General features: G+C 42.4%; 1 protein-coding gene across 2 annotated transcripts in view; it reads right to left on the bottom strand.

Moving 5' to 3' along the window:
* The window catches only part of KLHL29 (kelch like family member 29), a 510,819-nt gene that overhangs the window by 11,392 nt on the left and 481,138 nt on the right, over positions 1 to 18,289 (bottom strand). For both annotated transcript variants that reach the window (XM_070732799.1, XM_070732801.1), the window contains one exon: positions 6,410 to 6,554. In XM_070732799.1, coding sequence (XP_070588900.1) covers positions 6,410 to 6,554 — 145 coding nt within the window. The remainder of the gene's footprint in view (positions 1 to 6,409; positions 6,555 to 18,289) is intronic.

The raw sequence follows: 18,289 nt of genomic DNA on the forward strand, positions 1-18,289 counted from the left end.
TAATTAACTACTGCACGGACACAGTGGGGTTCTCCTACATTCAATTTCACTCTTGTTAACTCAGAGGAACAATGAAAATCCGTAATTAGCACAGAAGCAGCAGGAACACAGTGGCTTTGGCTGGGATTTGGACTGTAATATTTTCTGCGTATAATGTAATGCTAGCTTCAGGACAGCATTCTCTTTACAACCAAGAGAGGGCGCTCTTTAAGTAAAAACAGGAGGAACAGTACAAAAAAAATATCAGAAAATATATTTCTGTTGCAAGGGATATTGGTACTTTCCTCTCTTTGTGTTATTTTAAAAGCCAAAATCAAAATATAATCTGTATTTACTGGATTTTATTTAAGAGCAATAATTAGAACCATTAGAAGCTAAATTGGAACAGAGACGACAAAAAGAGAGAGAAGAAACAAAAACCAAAAAGAGAAAGTAGAAAAAAAGAAAGACATAAAGAAGGATTTGTAAATACAGTGGTACCTCATCATACGAACTTAATTGGTTCCAGGAGGAGGATCGTAAGGTGAAAAGTTCGTAAGATGAAACAATGTTTCCCATAGGAATCAATGTAAAAGCAAATAATGCGTGCAAATCCTTCAGGAAAATCCCAAACTTTAGAAGGGAGACGAACAGAGGGCAGGGAGGAGCAGCTAAAGGGGGCGGGTGGAAGAAGCAAGGCTAGGCTAAAGGGTGAGTGGGAAGGAAGAAAGGCAAGGGGGGTGCCCCTCCCTTTTCTTTCTTCAAAAGACACTCTTTCAGTGCCTCTGCAAGCACGCTGTTCTCTGCAAAGTCTTTCCCCCTCCAAGCCGCCCCTCCCTTTTCTTTCTTCAAAAGACACTCTTTCAGTGCCTGCAAGCACACTGTTCTCCTAGTTTTTAAAATGCAGTCTTTCCCCCTCCAAGCCGCCCCTCCCTTTTCTTTCTTCAAAAGACACTCTTTCAGTGCCTGCAAGCACACTGTTCTCCTAGTTTTTAAAATGCAGTCTTTCCCCCTCCAAGCCACCCCTCCCTTTTCTTTCTTCAAAAAAGGGGAAAAAAAGAAACCCCTTCATCCCAGCAGCAGCGGCTTGGGTTCGTAAGGTGAAAATAGTTCGGAAGAAGAGGCAAAAAAATCTTAAACACCGGGTTCGTATCTTGAAAAGTTTGTTAGAAGAGGCGTTCGTAAGATGAGGTACCACTGTACATAGAAAAAGCTTCTGATGTTCTTCACTGCAGTTACAATTATACTTTAACATCTCTCTAAAGTAGCATTGTGATTCTCTTCTATCTACAATCTATCCTGTCTAATCATCAAAACATAAATTACAATTTCATTTTTTTTTTCATTTTTATGCATAAGAGGTTTTCAGTCACCAATAAGTGAAGCCATTGACCAATCTCAAATGAAAGAAATCAGTTTGTTTGTATATGTAAGATTTACGAAAGGATGCTATAAGATAAAGAGCCAAACCTTTTAATAACAACATAGGTTACTGGGATCCTTTGTACTGGTAAACTATTATGGCAAGTGATGATGCAGTTTGTCCTCATTTAACAACCCTAATTTGGACGGTTGCTAATGACATAGTCACCAAGTGGACAATTTCATAACCACAAATGTACTTTCCTTCTGCTATTTATTTTCACACCTTCTGCTATGCAGTGGTTCTCAACCTTTCTAATGTTGCGACCCCTTAATACAGTTTGTCATGTTGTGGTGACCCCAACCATAAGCCTATTGCCAATTCTCCCAACAGATCTTTAAGCTGATTGGCAGGAAGGTCAGAGGGACACCTCCACTGTAAATGCCTGATTGGTCAGATTGTAAAAATATGTTCCAAGGCGCCAGAATAGAAGCTTTAGTTCCTAATGCCATGGAAAATTTGTCTTTTCCCATGGTCTTAGGCGACCCCTGTGAAACGATTGTTTGATCCCCCCCAAAGGGATCCTGACCTCCAGATTGAGAACTACTGCGTCTCCTATCTATTCTCTCACCCTCTGGAATACTTGAATGCCCACTTACTGTATTCTGCACCACTGAGAGCAATGCAACGGCACCAGCAATTGCAACTGCAGGTGTACTTACAGTAGTTTCTTGCAATCTCTTTTGTAATCTCTCTGCTCCCTGGGGAGGGGAAGAGTTTGGTGGGAGAACAAAAGTGATATCTGTAGGTAAATCTCTCCTGTCTCTATGCTGCCAATGCTGTTGCGCTGCTTTTGATGAATAGAAGAGCCAATGGCTTAGTCTCTTCAAATCCCTGTCCTATCTGTTGGTATGTCTTGGTATAGCTAGGCTATGAGACCTTTGACATACACTGAGCAGAGAATTTTTTACAGTGTGGATGTGTGGTAAAGCCAAAGAAAAAGACACAGACTTAGTTATGCTTAATAAGTACTATTTACATATATACAAAATAGAAACAATCCATAACAAGCACTAAGCCATCCAATATAATAAGCACTAAGCAAATACACTCCCCCCTCAAGGCAAAGCAAAAGCGAATGAGCGATAAAGCATCATTGAGGGAAGGAGTACTGGCGCCCTCTTATGGCGAACCAGCCCAAAATATTTAAAGTGATAGTACAAGAGACTACAATAGGTAGTTTATAATAACAAACCCTAACAACCATGTACCTTGTACTAACACAGTTCCTCCTCCTCTCTGAATTGAAGGTTTGCTACAGTGTTGAACTTTTGCTTAGTTCAGAGCAAAGGATTTCTGATATGTTAGCCAGACCTATCTCCATGTCTCATTCAGTATTGGGTTGCTACATGAACGGGGGGAGGGCTCCATTCCAGTAGTGAAAATGGAGCTGATCGGTGAGTGGGCAGGCACGTCGGAGCGAGATTTGCTTCCTGTGCATGAGGATGCGTGTGGGTGCATGGGATTTTGACGATTTGGGTCGATTTTTTGCTTCCGCACATGCGCATAAGAAAAAAATTGGTGAAATCTCATGCTCGCATGCGTCCTTACACGAGATTTGGCTTCCTGCACATGCGCAAGAAGCAAATCTCACTCTGACGTGCACGCCGGTGTTGCAGAGCTCCACAGGAAATGCACCGGTAACAGCAGCAAGTGTAATCCACTCCTGGTCCCATTCCAATATAACATCTATTTATTTATTTGTATCCTGTCTTCATAATTTTTTATAAATAACTTAAGGTGGCAAACATACATAATGACCCTTCTTCTTCCCCTCTAACCTCCCAACAACAACCCTGTGATGTGAGTTGGACTGAGAGTTTAGTAACTTATTCCACAATTTAACTTTCGGTACTCTTCCATTCCTTCTTTCAACATTTGGGGAGGAACTCTGAGTTTCTTGGAACAGTTTAAAACAGAGAAAGTTTTTAAACAAAAAATTGTGTTTTAGACAAGCCTTAATTAATTAACTAGTCTATCTATTTGATGATATTGCTACCAATGGTATCATGATTTGAGAGCTACATAAATATTAATGTAGTGAACTTGTTATTATATGCAATCCAAACTGAGAACTGCAGATTTATTGCAAAGCAAACTTTTCAGCCCACCCTGCCTTGCAGGGTTGCTGTTCTGGAGAAAACAGAAGGAAGGAGCATTAGGTATTTTTGCTGCTTTGAGTTATTTTTAAAAATAAAATTGGAAATAAATAAATATAATTGGTGTTCCTTTTCATTCAAAATTGGCAAAGAGAGATCAGCCTGAGATAGCAGCACAACTCCTAAAACTCTTTGTACCCAAACAACACACTGTTTAATTGGAAATCGAATTTTTATGTTATAAAATAAAAAATTGATGCGGGAAAAAAGATAGCGGCACCAGTTACATATAGAGAATGCCAGATTGGAGATGGGAGACTAAATATTGTTTTGGCATCTGGCCTCAGAGATATTTTCTCTCTCAATACTTGGGATGCAGAACATGTTAGCTTTCGTTCACAATTCCACACCAAGCTTCTAAAAATTAACACCACTAGTCTTGGATTATGGCCTGCGTTGATAACCAATTAGTGATGAACTTTAAACTGGTGTGTACACATACATGATATATTTCAATCAGATAGATAAAGAGTTTATAGGTGGAGCGGAGAGGTAAAGACAGTGGAAATAGTAAAACCCCCATTTAGATCACACTCCAACCTCCTTAAAACCCACCTCTGCCGTCAGGCATGGGGGAATTGAGACATCCCCCCTGGGCCTATACAGTTTATGCATGGTATGGTTGTGTGTATGTTTGCTTTTAATAATGGGGTTTAAATTGTTTTTAAATTACAGTAGTACCTCTAGATACGAGCTGCTCCACGTGTGAGTATTCCAAGATACGAGCCACGAGGGGAGAGAAATTTCTTTTCGAGACCTGAGCTCAAATTCGGGATATGAGCCGAGCGTCCACTAGGTGGCGCAAGAATCCTTGCTTCTGGTTATCTCGGAGGGGAAAAACAAAGTCTAAAGCCATTTGTTCCAGATACGAGTTGTTCGACATACAAGCTCCGTTCTGGAACGAATTAAACTCGTATCTAGAGGTACTACTATATTAGATTTGTCATACATTGTTTTATTGTTGCTGTGAGCCGCCCTCCGAGTCTACGGAGAGGGGCGGCATACAAATCTAATAAATAAAATAAAATAAAATAAAATAAATAAATAAATACAACGATGCTCTTTTAATAACATTGCACCTGGGGCTTTAAGTCATACATTTAGGAATGGACAAAGCCTGAATACCATTTTGTTCTTTTCGACATTCAAGATGACACTGTAATAATGTCATGACATGTCAATTAACATATTTTTCAGACTATAAGATGCTCCAGACTATAAGACGCACATTAACTTTAGTGGAGGAAAACAAGAAAAAAAATGTTTTGCCTCTGCCTCATTGGCCCATTTGCTTTGGTCTGTTTGCCGCTACCTGTTTATTGCTGCTCCCCATTTTCCTAAGCTGATTTGGTGCCACAAATGGCCAGTGATCCCCACTTTCTAGAAAAGCAAATTGGCACCGCACTTCCCCCCCCCGCAATATTTGCTATATAAGACCACAGATTTCCACCCACTTTTTTGGGGGGGGGAGAGTGCATTTTATCATCTAAAAAATACAGTAAATTTCAGTCAGATCCCCCACCCCATCAAATACTTTTAAAATGGCCATTTGTTCTTTGGGCTCAAACATTCAGACCACACCACGAATTCTAAAGTGAAGGTAATATTGCTTTGCTTATCCAAATTTAATAGTTTTTTCTATTTTTAATCATGCAACCAAAACGCAACACTTAAAAATTGTATTGTTGATTCTATTATATGTGACATTTCTGATGCAGTGGATTTATTGCACTGGATGGTATGTATGAATATATTATAAATATAAATATAATATGGAAAGGCAATTGAATTAAAAATGTCTCATCAACAATCTGTGGCATGCACTGGCTGCCAAACAGTTTCCAGTCACAATTCAAAGTGTTGGTTATGACCTATAAAGCCCTACATGGCATCGGACCAGAATATCTTCGGGACCACCTTCTGCCGCATGAATCCCAGCGACTGATTACGTCCCACAGAGTTGGCCTTCTCTGGGTCCCGTTGACTAAACTATATGCTGGGGCCCAGGGGAAGAGCCTTTTCTGTGGTGGCTCCGGAGATTAGGACAGCCCCCACCCTTCTTGTCTTTCAAAAACTCCTGAAGACCCACCTATGTCGCCAGGCATGGGGAAACTGATATACCCCTAGCTACTATGGTTTTATGTATGGTCTGTTAGGTTGCGTGATTGTTTTTCTTGTATAATAAGGGTTTTAAATTGTTTTTTAACATAATCATCATCATCATCATCATCATCATCATCATCATCATTATTATTAAAAAGCGGCAGGCGACTTTTGAATTGCCTTCATTATGCTTCTCACAGATCTCTCTCCTGGTTATTCAGGGCAAAATTCAGGAGTGCAAAAGAGATATACAACCACCATGCCAGCCTCTCGCGGCTCCAACAGTGGTGGCTTCGGGAGACGCAGGCTCATCTGGAGTTGCTCCCCTGAGACTGCCCCCCCCAGGTACAAAGGAGTGGGACAGGCGAGAGATGGACATGGTGGCTGACTGTTTGGGCAAGGCAAGGGAGGGGAATGGCTCACCGGGAGCAGCTCGCTCACACCCGCAGCAATCAAAAAACAGCAAAAATTAGCAAAAAAAAAAAAATCCAAGATGGTGGTCTCCATGGAGACACTGACAGGACTGGTTCCATGATATTATTGCTGAGTTACTAATGGTTCTAAAGAACTGGTTAGACCCAGTAAGAACCCACCTCTGATGTGTAGCTATCGAAGCTAAAACTGGTGGTGAGGATGCATAGCCTCAGTTTTCCTGGCTATAGTTTGGAGAACTCTTGGTCCTTAAAAGAACGACCAAGAAGCGATTTGAGTGCAATTTCAAGCATCCTTTGGTTGTTTGGCTCACCTGCAAAACTGCCTGGAGTGATTCATGTTGGGGCCTGCTTTAATATTGCCTTTTTCTGGATCGTAGATGGTGGTTGCTCGGGCGTAAGCTCCTCCAAGGATAAAGATGAAACCATTGAGAGTGACTGCAGGAGCGTATTTGTTATCTGTCAATGGGGGAAAAAAAGCAACATCAAGATTGGTTACCAGAGTTGGTACTAGATTCAAGCTTCTCATGCATGCATCCCCCTTATTTATAGATCAGTCACGTTTCTGGAAATCTCCAAGGCCAGCAAAAGAAAAATGAGGGAATATTTTTGCAGCTGTTCCTATTGCTGACTGTGCTCTTCACCCCTAAACTTCTGAAAGGCACTTTTAAAAAATTCGTGGGTCATTTTTAGTGCACGGTGGCTGTAATCAAACGGCACTGTCGCTTCCCATACGAACATGCATTCTTGCGTCTGCAAAAAAAAAGTATGGCCTCCGTAAAACTGAAATGATCTGCCAAATTATTTCAGACATGGAACCGCAGCCCACTTTTGAGACAACAAGATTAGTTTCTAAGCAGCATAATCAGGTGGTGGCTCTGATGTTAGATATTCCATACTTAGCTTTGAGGTGAATTGATATTCTAGCCTAACCTCTTTTGATCCATCCCTTTTCTTTCTAGCCGAATATACACAGCAGGGAACCAGAAACTGCAGGCCAACTTTTTCTCAACCCTTCTGACCCTGGATATAACGGGTTGCCATTCTGATCATCTGTACTAGCCTCTTTACGGGATTTAAGGAAATATGGAAAATTTGCAATGGGGCAAACGACAGAATTTGAAGATACATTAAGTAATGCCACAGAAAATGTTCCCCAATCCAAAGTTCTCTGGTAGTATCCGAGGGCAGCTTCTGCTGTTTGTAGCTGATGTGCAGGAGTAGCTACCAATTTTTAAGACCTAACCTGGTCCTCCATGATTGTTGGAGCCTTAACACAAGATTTCTGAAATCCAACAGATACTGTACAATCTACTTGTTTTCACACTTAACCTGGCACGTTAGGTTACGCAATGCGCAATTTTTTTTTAGACCTGACTTCTAAGTGAGGTTTAGGTTAGCAAAAGAGACACAGCTCTGTTTATTATGCACATTAGCACCCCAGCTTTTCTATATTATTCGCATACTTTTTCATGAGAACAATTGAACAAGCTTAAAAAAACATTTTCCCCTAACTGCTGTTCATCTTAAAACATTTGTTTCTTTCTTTGTTTATGTAAAGTGTGAATAATGGGACTGACTCAGGGCCAACTAGGACTTAGTTCGCCTCTTACAGTCAGGTTACATATTAGGCTTTTGTATAATCTATGCACACCTGTGCTTTAATAATAGCCATATGCTTTGGGGAAGACAGAAGTAAGCATGTCACCTTTTCATATTTAGTTCCCAGGTCAGTACATTTATATGTGGGCATGAAAGGATTTGTCTTCCTCCTATCCACAAAAATCTCTGCCTAAAATTCATCAAGTATTTCTACTTCTGCTGCTCCCCTACCTATCATTAACTTTAGGTGCCAACTCTCCCAAAACAAAGAAAGTTACATGAAAAGAATTAAAATGGCAACAACTAAACTAGACCATGCACCCTATATCAATAATAGTATTTAATCTATTCTTTAATCTTTTGAAATCTGCTACTCTTTGATAATGTTTATCTTCTTCTATCACTCCTAGTCAGGATGGAGTCTAACACCTCTGTAGAAGTACTAGGTGAAAAAATCCTACTATTAACTACCCTTTTAGGTATGGGGAAACCAATTGTCAAAACAGATAAAAAGCTAATCATTTGTCAGACTTTTCTTAAAGAGAACATTCCTTCTGGTGGATACCGCCAAGTTGTCAACTTGCAAAGATTTCAAGTTGCCATGAATTGGGGGTGGAGTGGGAAAGCTGGAGGAGAGGCTTACTACCCTAACTGAAACCACATTCCACAAAAGTTTCTTTTACTGATTGTGTCCTAGGCTACTGGAGTCAGAAGGAGGGGTGTGGGGTTCACAACCCGCCAACGGGATTCATTGGACAATGTGATTTAAAGGGGGGGGAATAGGGTCATGAGGTCGTGCAGCCTGTGTGAACTCAGTTCTGGTTGCATCAGAGTATTGCCGGAATGACGCTTCTAATAAAACTTTGTATTTCTTCTGGACTTTGCCTCATGGCTCCTGAATTGATTAGGACATCTTTTGGAAAATTCACACAAGTGTCATGACTTCTGATACTTGGAATATTAAAACGTGGTTATTGCTATTGATGCAACCTAGTACAGTGATACCTTGTCTTACAAACTTAATTGGTTCTGGGATGACGTTCCTAAGGTGAAAAGTTTGTAAGACGAAACAGTGTTCCCCTAGGAATCAATGGAAAAGTGATTAATGCGTGCAATTCACCCCTTTTGCCAGCCGAAGCGCCTGTTTTTGCGCTGCTGGGATTCCCCTGAGGTTCCCCTCCATAGGAAACCCCACCTCTGGACATCTGTGTTTTTGCGATGCTGCAGGGGAATCCCAGCAGGGGAATCTCAGCATCGTAAAAACGAGTGCTTTGCTGGCAACGGAAGTCCGGGGGTGGGGTTTCCCAGCGAAGGGAGCATCAGTGAAATCACAGCATCGCAAAACATCAAAGTCCTCGAAACCCCATCTCCGGACCTCTGTGTTTTTGCGATGCTGCAATTTCACTGAGGCTCCCCTCGCTGGGAAACCCCACCTCCAGACGTCCATTGCCAGCGAAGCGCCCATTTTTGCGCTGCTGGGATTCCCCTGCAGCATCACAAAAACACGGGAGTCCAGAGGTGGAGTTTCCCATGGAGGGGAGCCTCAGGGGAATCCCAGCAGTGCAAAAAAGGGTGCTTCGCTGGCAACGGAAGTCCAGAGGCGGGGCATCCCAGTGGCAGCGGTGGGTTTGTAAGGTGAAAATAGTTAAGAGGCAAAAAAATCTTAAACCCCAGGTTTGTATCTCGAGAAGTTTGTATGATGAGGCGTTTGTAAGACGAGGTATCACTGTATTTGGATGTGTCCTTTCCATACATACTGATCACGTTTCCTTGGCTCCTTTTATGGAACTATTACTTTGCAATATATGTATTAATCCAATAAAGAAACATTAATTCTAAAGCCCAGGGGGATATTCTTCTGGGTTGCAATAAGGCAAAGCTCCCCAGGAGGCTAATGCCCTGCTTCAGATATCACCTTGTGGTATAAATGAATGTCTCACTTTGAGGTTTGAATAGCAGATCTCTGCTTTTGTTTCTTCTGAAGAGTCAGCAGTTTCTCAGATCTCCTGCAGAAGAATCAGCATTATGTGTACATTGTGTACTTTCTCCCCCCCCCCTACAATATAAATTTATTGTTTCTTTAATGAACCATCAAATATAGTTACAATTGCTTTTTTTGGGAGGGAGGGGAAACCAAACTCTATTTTGAAATTTCAGAACAGAGTGAGAAGGAACCAAGCCTCATTTACTGGGTTTTAGGGAGGGGAATATTATGTAAGTGGTCACTGATATAGGTTTTAAAATTGTCTTATTGAGCTGTGAGTGTCAACACTTCAGTGATTATTTGATCTTAAAAAAGGGAAGGGATGAACATTTAGAACAGTAAATCACTCACCTGACCCTCTCAATGGGTAGTTTTTATGGACCATTATATTAATTATCCCCTCCAGCTATCCTAAGCATACACCTTCAGTTTTGGATGGCAACAATTCTGTCCTTTTTTTGTCCATAGCAATAGATAATATCGCAGCATTACTAAATATGTTTTATTTGATCCATAAAGGACTAGAATTCTACAATACAATCAGAATCACAACATAGATTACATCTCCAAATGTCAACCAAGGGTCAACCAAGAGAATCAAGGGACAATGTTCAAGATTAAACCATTATTAATAAAAACTAATATTTTAAAAATATTGAAAAAATAGTATGTGAAAAAGAGCAGTGGACTATGAATTGAATTAGAAGATACAGTACCTCTCTGCATAAAGTCTGAATGACATTGGATAATCAATACTGTCTTTCACAAGATAATACCTGTCAATCATGTTGCTGCGCTTCTTCAGGTTGATTTGTGAATCTGAACCTATGGGGTCTGTCTTGCACAACAACTTTGAAGTCCACTCTATTAAGTATATTGACTACACTGAATATGGAATAAAATGAGCAGAGTTTTCATCATATCCCTCAATTGCACCTACCATGCACCAGGCTACCTCTAACTATATTTGTAGTACAAATGAGAGAAGGGCTAGGTTGCATAAATTCACAGTTCAGAACTATAATCACAGGCAAAATAGTTATTCTTTGGGCTATTTGTGGTTCACGCGTATGGATCATGCATGATAGTCCTGCCAAAAATTGAGCCCATCTTGGATCAAAGATCTAGATTAGACTGATCCCTGAAGGCCAGTCTTTGAGACCAAACCATTGTTTAACATAAGCAAAGAGAATATACCAGTGATGGCAAACCTTTTTTGGCTTGGGTGCCAAAAGGGCACATGTGTGACAGTGTGTGCCTGCGTGGCAACACCCATAACGTAGTGCTTTCCCCTCACATATGCGTACAACCTCCATGTTCCCCCTGTGCATGCCCGTAACCACCTTGCACTGCCTCCCCCCCATGCACACAGGCCTCACTAAAGCATCCGGTAGGCCCGTTGGGTTGTTTTTCACTCTCTCCAGAATTCAGGAAAGCCTCCTGAAGTCTGGGGTTGGTGAAAAATGGCCCAATGGGCCAACTGGAAGTTCAGAAATGAACTTCCAATTAGTCGGTTGGGCCGTTTTTCACTGTGTCCAGAGTTTAGGAGGCTTTCCTGAAGCCTGGGAAGAGCGAACATGGATGAAAAGAAAGCCAAAAATCAGCTGACGGTGCACGCATGCGTGCTGACGCTGACATAGGCCAATGCCTTGCATGCCTTCAGATATGGGTCCATGTGCCACCTGTGACATGCATGCCATAGGTTCGCCATCACTGGAATATACTGTATTTTTCATTAAACAGTTGCCACAGAAGTCGCTGCTGGGCAAAATTCAGGTCTGACACCTGAGGATATTTGCTTGATATTTGATAGTGAACTAATACTATATATATATATTGTATCTATATTTATACTGCTAAAAAGAAATAAAGGGAACACTCAAATAACACATCCTAGATCTGAATGAATGAAATATTCTCATTGAATACTTTGTTCTGTACAAAGTTGAATGTGCACAACAGCACGTGAAATTGATTGTCAATCAGTGTTGCTTCCTTAAGTGGACAGTTTGATTTCACAGAAGTTTGATTTACTTGGAGTTATATTGTGTTGTTTAAGTGTTCCCTTTATTTTTTTGAGCAGTGTATATATTCATCTATCCTCAAATGTGCACACCTACTATAAACCCACACACAAATCTCCAGATTATTTCAAGGTGCACAAAGAAACATTGGCAAAACTAATTCTTGACACAGGCACAACTTGGAAATGTCCCTTGTTAAAAAGAAAACATCCAAATGCGGACTTATTTAATGAAAGAGAAGGATGCTAAAGAGTGAAAATAATTGTTCAGATAATTGTTCTTACCATAGAAATTGACAAGAAAAGCTACCTTAGAGAAAACTACTCAAGGGACTCAAAGGGCTATGACATCATGGAAAGAACAACAGACTCCCCAAAGTGGAAAGAGGATGAAGCAGTAAAAAAAAAAAAGGAATCCTTGAAATGGAAATACAGGTCCATATTCCAGAAACAGTTTGTGCACCATTACATCCTGATGGTTACCAATGCCCAGAGTTAGTGGCTTTAGGAGTTGGATGCATTCCTCCTTACCCCATCAGAGAAGGGAACCAAAGTTAGTTCCCTGTGGCTTTCAAGGGGCAATAAGAGTTCAATTTAGACTGACTGGTGGAATCCAAGGATTGGAAGCCGCAGAAAATCCTAAAGGACTATCCTGCACTTCTTCAACTGAAAGGCATCATTAGAGCGTTGCAACTTATAATGGGATAAGGAGCGAATGTAACAACTATTTGCTTAAACATTTATTATATTCTTTAGATGCCTTTATCAGGATGCCCCTAAACCAGAGATGTCACAGTCTATTTCATGGAGGGCTGCATCAGGGTTGTGTTTTACCTCGTGGGGGCTGGTGTGTGTGATCAGGTTGGACACTTGACATCACTCGTTTTGGGGGCACCTATAGAGATAAGGAAGAACTTCCTGACGGTGAGAGCGATCAACCAGTGGAACGGCCTGCCAGCGGAGGTTGTCAACTCCCCAACTTCAGACGTTTTCAAGAGGAGATTGGACTGCCATTTGGCTGGGGTGCTGTAGGATTTCCTGCTTAAGCAGGGGGTTGGACTCGATGACCTGTAAGGTCCCTTTCAACTCTAATAATAAATAAATAATAAATAAATCCTCTACCAGAGAAAATGGGCTCCTGAGCTCTGTTTTAGGCAGGGACGGCCTCCTGCAACCTTCTGTCAGTGTAAATTGAGCTCCGTTTTCATTGGCAGAGGCAATGCGGGCTGGTCCTTCGCTGTTTTATCACTGTTGTGAGCAGTGTTCCCTCTAATTTTTTGGGGGGTGGTGGTGGAAAAGTATAGTATCTGAGAGGCAGTCCCTTTGGGACTGGGCAGCACAGAAATAATAAATAAATAAATAAACAAATAAACAAACAAATAAACAAATAAAAAACCCACCCTGTTTTGCCTCAGAGAATTTCAAAATAAAATACAGTCAAACCTCGTCTTACGAACCTAATTGGTTCCAGGGGGAGGTTCGTAAGACGAAAGGTTCGTAAGATGAAACATTGTTTCCCATAGGAAACAATGTAAAGTCAATTAATCCGTGCAACCAAAAAAAACCCCCCGCAAAAAAATGCTGCCGCCCGGCTGTCACCTTTTAAAACAGTCTGGGGGCTTCTCAGCGACCTCCCGAACGCTGAACGCCAAACCCGAACTTCCGGGTTCGGCGTTCGGGAGGCCGCCAAGAAGCCCCCAGGCTATTTTAAAAGGTGACAGCCGGGCGGTGGGGCTTCCCAGCAGCCTCCGAACGCTGAACGTGGAAGTTCGGGTTTGGTGTACAGCTTCGGGAGACGGCTGGGAAGCCGCCCGGCTGTTTTAAAAGGTCACAGCCGGGCTGGGGGGCTTCCCAGCAACCTCCCGAACCCCGAACTTTTGCCGAACTTCCGGGTTCGGGAGGTTGCTGGGAAGCCCCCCAGCCCGGCTGTCACATTTTAAAACAGCCGCGCGGCTTCCCAGCAGCTTCCCGAAGCCGAACGCCAAACCCAAACTTCCGCGTTCGGCGTTCGGAGGCTGCTGGAAAGCCACGCGGCTATTTTAAAAGGTCACAGCCAGGCTGGGAGGCTTCCCAGCAACCTCCCGAATCCCGAACCCGGAAGTTCGGCAAAAGTTTGGGGTTCGGGAGGTTGCTGGGAAGCCCCCCAGCCCGGCTGTGACCTTTTAAAACAGCCGGGCGGCTTCCCAGCCGTCTCCCAAAGCCGAATGCCAAACCCGAACTTCCGCGTTCGGCGTCTGCTGGGAAGCCCCCCAGCCCAGCTGTCACCTTTTAAAACAGCCGCGCGGCTTCCCAGCAGCCTCCGAACGGTTTAGAAAAAATTTGCCTCTTCTTACGAACTTTTTTCGTGTTACGAACGCCAAACCCGAACTTCCGGGTTCAGCATTCGGAGGCTGCCGGGAAGCCCCCCAGCCCGGCTGTGACCTTTTAAAACAGCTGGGCGGCTTCCCAGCAGCTTCCCGAAGCCGAACGCCAAACCCGAACTTCCGCGTTCGGCGTTCGGAGGCTGCTGGAAAGCCACACGGCTGTTTTAAAAGGTGACAGCCGGGCTGGGAGGCTTCCCAGCAACCTCCCGAACCCCGAACCCGGAAGTTCGGCAAAAGTTCGGGGTTCGGGAGGTTGCTGGGAAGTCCCCCAGCCCGGCTGTGACCTTTTAAAACAGCCGGGCGGCTTCCCAGCAGCTTCCCGAAGCCGAACGCCAAACCCGAACTTCCGCGTTCGGCGTTCGGAGGCTGCTGGAAAGCCGCGCGGCTGTTTTAAAAGGTGACAGCCGGGCTGGGAGGCTTCCCAGCAACCTCCCGAACCCGGAAGTTCGGCAAAAGTTCGGGGTTCGGGAGGTTGCTGGGAAGCCCCCCAGCCCGGCTGTGACCTTTTAAAACAGCCGGGCGGCTTCCCAGCCGTCTCCCAAAGCCGAATGCCAAACCCAAACTTCCGCGTTCGGCGTTCGGAGGCTGCATGGAAGCCCCCCAGCCCAGCTGTCACCTTTTAAAACAGCCGCGCGGCTTCCCAGCAGCCTCCGAACGGTTTAGAAAAAAATAGCCTCTTCTTACGAACTTTTTTCGTGTTATGAACGCCAAACCCGAACTTCCGGGTTCGGCATTCGGAGGCTGCTGGGAAGCCCCGCCGCCCGGCTGTCACCTTTTAAAACAGCCGGGGGGCTTCCCAGCAGCCTCCCGAATGCCGAACCCGGAAGTTCGGGTTTGGGTTCGTAACACGAAAAAAGTTCATAAGAAGAGGCTATTTTTTTCTGAACCCCGGGTTCGTATCTCGAGTTGTTCATAAGACGAGGGGTTCGTATCTTCAGGTACCACTGTACTGTACTGTGTGTCTATAACAGTGAGCTCATAATAGGGCAACTCTATCAATATCAAAATGCCACTTAAATAGTTGAGCTAGTTTCAAACTAGATTTTGATTTTCTTTCTCTCTTCCTTACTCCCATTCTTTTTCTTTCTCTTTTCCTTCCTCTCTTTTTTCTATCTGTTTCTCTCTCTTCCTCTCTTCCTCTCTCTCTCCTTCCCTCTCACTATTTCTCTCTCAGCTTCTGGGCAGGTTTGGAAAACTCTGAGTTGATGATGATTTTTAACTGAGCGATTGCTCACTGCTCAGCTTAGAGGGAACTATGGTTGTGAGCCGCCCCGAGTCTCCGGAGTGGGGTGGCATACAAGTCTAATAAATGAATGAATGAATGAATGTTTCCAGGACGGCCCCATGGGCCAGATCTAAGCACCCAGTGGGCAGGATCTAGCCTGAAGGTCATGAGTTTGATGCCCCTGCCCTAAATTGATCACAGGGACAAGGAATCAAGAAATCCAATGGTTGGCAGTCACCGTATCGAAATAAGCTTCTGTCAAATCTATGAAAGGAAATTTATGTTCCTAAGTAAGAAAGTTAAGGATTATAGTGTGGAAAATCATACACAATCTCAGTATCTGAAGTTAAGCGGTGATATTTCTTGGGCATAACTTAGAGCCAAAGAAAGTCACTATTTAACATGGAACCTTATGTAGCATGAGCATTATTTCTCACAACAGTACCCAGCTGTGAGAACTAAGAGGGGATACCTAAGGGATGAGGGGGAAATAAAAGTAATAAAGCATTTCTGAGAGACAACAGAGAGATCACACGTGAAAGAAAAAGGAAAGGCTTACAAATCTATAGCAAAGAATCTTACGATAGACTATTCCTATCCCTGATAATCTGCGGCAAAGAGAGAACTGAGCAGTGAATCAAATAATCAGTGACTGCTTCTAGATTTCAGACAATTGTCAAGGGCTCCTGCTGTTCCTTGAAGCCATTAGTCTATGATCCACGCACACCGGGTGCCTACAGTGACTGAATTAGTGACATGTTCTAGCAAAGCTAACATGCACAATCCCTAAAACAATACAAGCGAGAGGTGAGGAGGGAAAAATTAACAACTAACAAAACCCCAAAGGAATAGGGCAGCCTGTGCATTTATGAAATGGAGCTATTTTAAACTAGCTTTGTGTATTTCCTTCATTCTTCCCTATTCAAAGGGAGAGAGACTACCCAATTTGCTATCCTACAATTTCAGGTTAATAGGAAGTTACCCATATGTGCCTACTGCATGCTTTCCAATTTATTATTAATCCGAACCTATCCTGTGTCGGTGTAAGTTTCATCCACTTGGGATTTTGCTTTTGTTACTGTAAATTCTATCAGGAATATTTTGCTCACTGAACAACACTGACTATCCCCTCCTTCTCCCCAAAATTATATAGAAAAAAAGAGAGCATTCACTAGAGAGCAACAAATAAAAATAAGGAAACTGTAGAAAAGAACATTTTGTAAAGAAATTGAACTTTGATGACTAGCAGTGTTTGTAATGAAAGTCAGGTACAATTCATGGAATCAGTTTTTTAAAAAAAATACATAGCATAAAATAGAAAGCAACAATATTTTTTTCTGAAAACTCTGCTTGCTTAAATAAAGGATTTTCTACTGCTAAGATAGATTCAGCAACTGCTTGCTGTGTTTCTGTTTAGATGTATCCCCTCTTCAACAGAAGTGCAAATAAACCCTAACAGAATCTGGAATTCCCCACCTCTCCCTCTCTCTCTCTTTTTTTTTTGAATCTTGAATTTTGGAAAAGAAAGAAGGAAGAACATGCTTCTGCCTACAAACTACATCCAGCTTCTAATATATTTGAAGAAATCAGGTGGGACTTTTGTATTATTCAAAGTGCATATCTACTCAAAAAAAGGAACAATATCTCTGTGTATTTTGTAGCAATGAATCTTGGGTTGGGAGCTTACTCCTGAGTCGAAAGGCTAAACAGGTTACAGAAATAGTAATTATTGCTCATGGGTAATTCCAGTGAGATCAAACCTTTATAATGAAAAAAGTGCAAGATCTATTAGAAGAACAAATAGCTAAATTTAGAGTTTAATTCAGAACCCATTCTTCACTATGAACAATCTCTCAAAGCTGAACTAAAACGGTGTCATTATTTCAAAGCCTGATAATCCCACACTAAGGTATTAGTTTGGGACAAGCTATATTATTAGTGTTGCCCCCACCATCCCCAAATCCTACATAACAGAAGAATAAAGATTTTGAGTGTACATAGGTTGAAATATAAAATAAAACAGTGTTAAGTGAAATTAAAATCTCATTGATTTCTCTGACTATGTCACAAAGGTGTTGGATGAAGGTGGTGCCGTGGATATTGCCTATCTGGACTTCAGCAAAGCCTTTGATACGGTTCCACATAAAGAGCTGATAGATAAATTATTGAAGATTGGACTTAATCCCTGGATAGTTCAGTGGATTTCAAGCTGGTTGAAGCATAGACATCAGAGAGTTATTGTTAACGGCGAGTATTCTGAGCAGGGACAGGTTACAAGCTGTGTGCCACAAGGGTCTGTTCTGGGTCCTATTCTTTTTAATATGTTTGTGAGTGACATAGGGAAGGTTTGCCTATTTGCCGATGACTCTAAATTGTACAATAGGGTTGATATTCCTGGAGGTGTCTGTTATATGGTAAATGATTTAGCTTTACTAGATAAATGGTCAAAGCAATGGAAACTGCAGTTTAATGTTTCCAAATGTAAAATAATGCACTTGGGGAAAAGGAATCCTCAATCTGAGTATTGTATTGGCAGTTCTGTGTTAGCAAAAACTTCAGAAGAGAAGGATTTAGGGGTAGTGAATTTTGACAGTCTCAAAATGGGTGAGCAGTGTGGTTGGGCGATAGGAAAAGCAAGTAGGATGCTTGGCTGCATAGCTAGAGGTATAACAAGCAGGAAGAGGGAGATTGTGATCCCACTATATAGAGTGCTGGTGAGACCACATTTGGAATACTGTGTTCAGTTCTGGAGACCTCACCTACAAAAAGATATTGACAAAATTGAACGGGTCCAAAGACGGGCTACAGGAATGGTGGAAGGTCTTAATCATAAAACGTATCAGGAAAGACTTAATGAACTCAATCTGTATAGTCTGGACGACAGAAGGAAAAGGGGGGACATGATCGAAACATTTAAATACGTCAAAGGGTTCAGGAGGGAAGTATTTTTAATAGGAAAGTGAACACAAGAACAAGGGGACACAATCTGAAGTTAGT

The sequence above is a fragment of the Erythrolamprus reginae genome, chromosome 1, assembly GCF_031021105.1.
Source record: "Erythrolamprus reginae isolate rEryReg1 chromosome 1, rEryReg1.hap1, whole genome shotgun sequence".
Classification (NCBI taxonomy): Eukaryota; Metazoa; Chordata; class Lepidosauria; order Squamata; family Dipsadidae; genus Erythrolamprus; species Erythrolamprus reginae.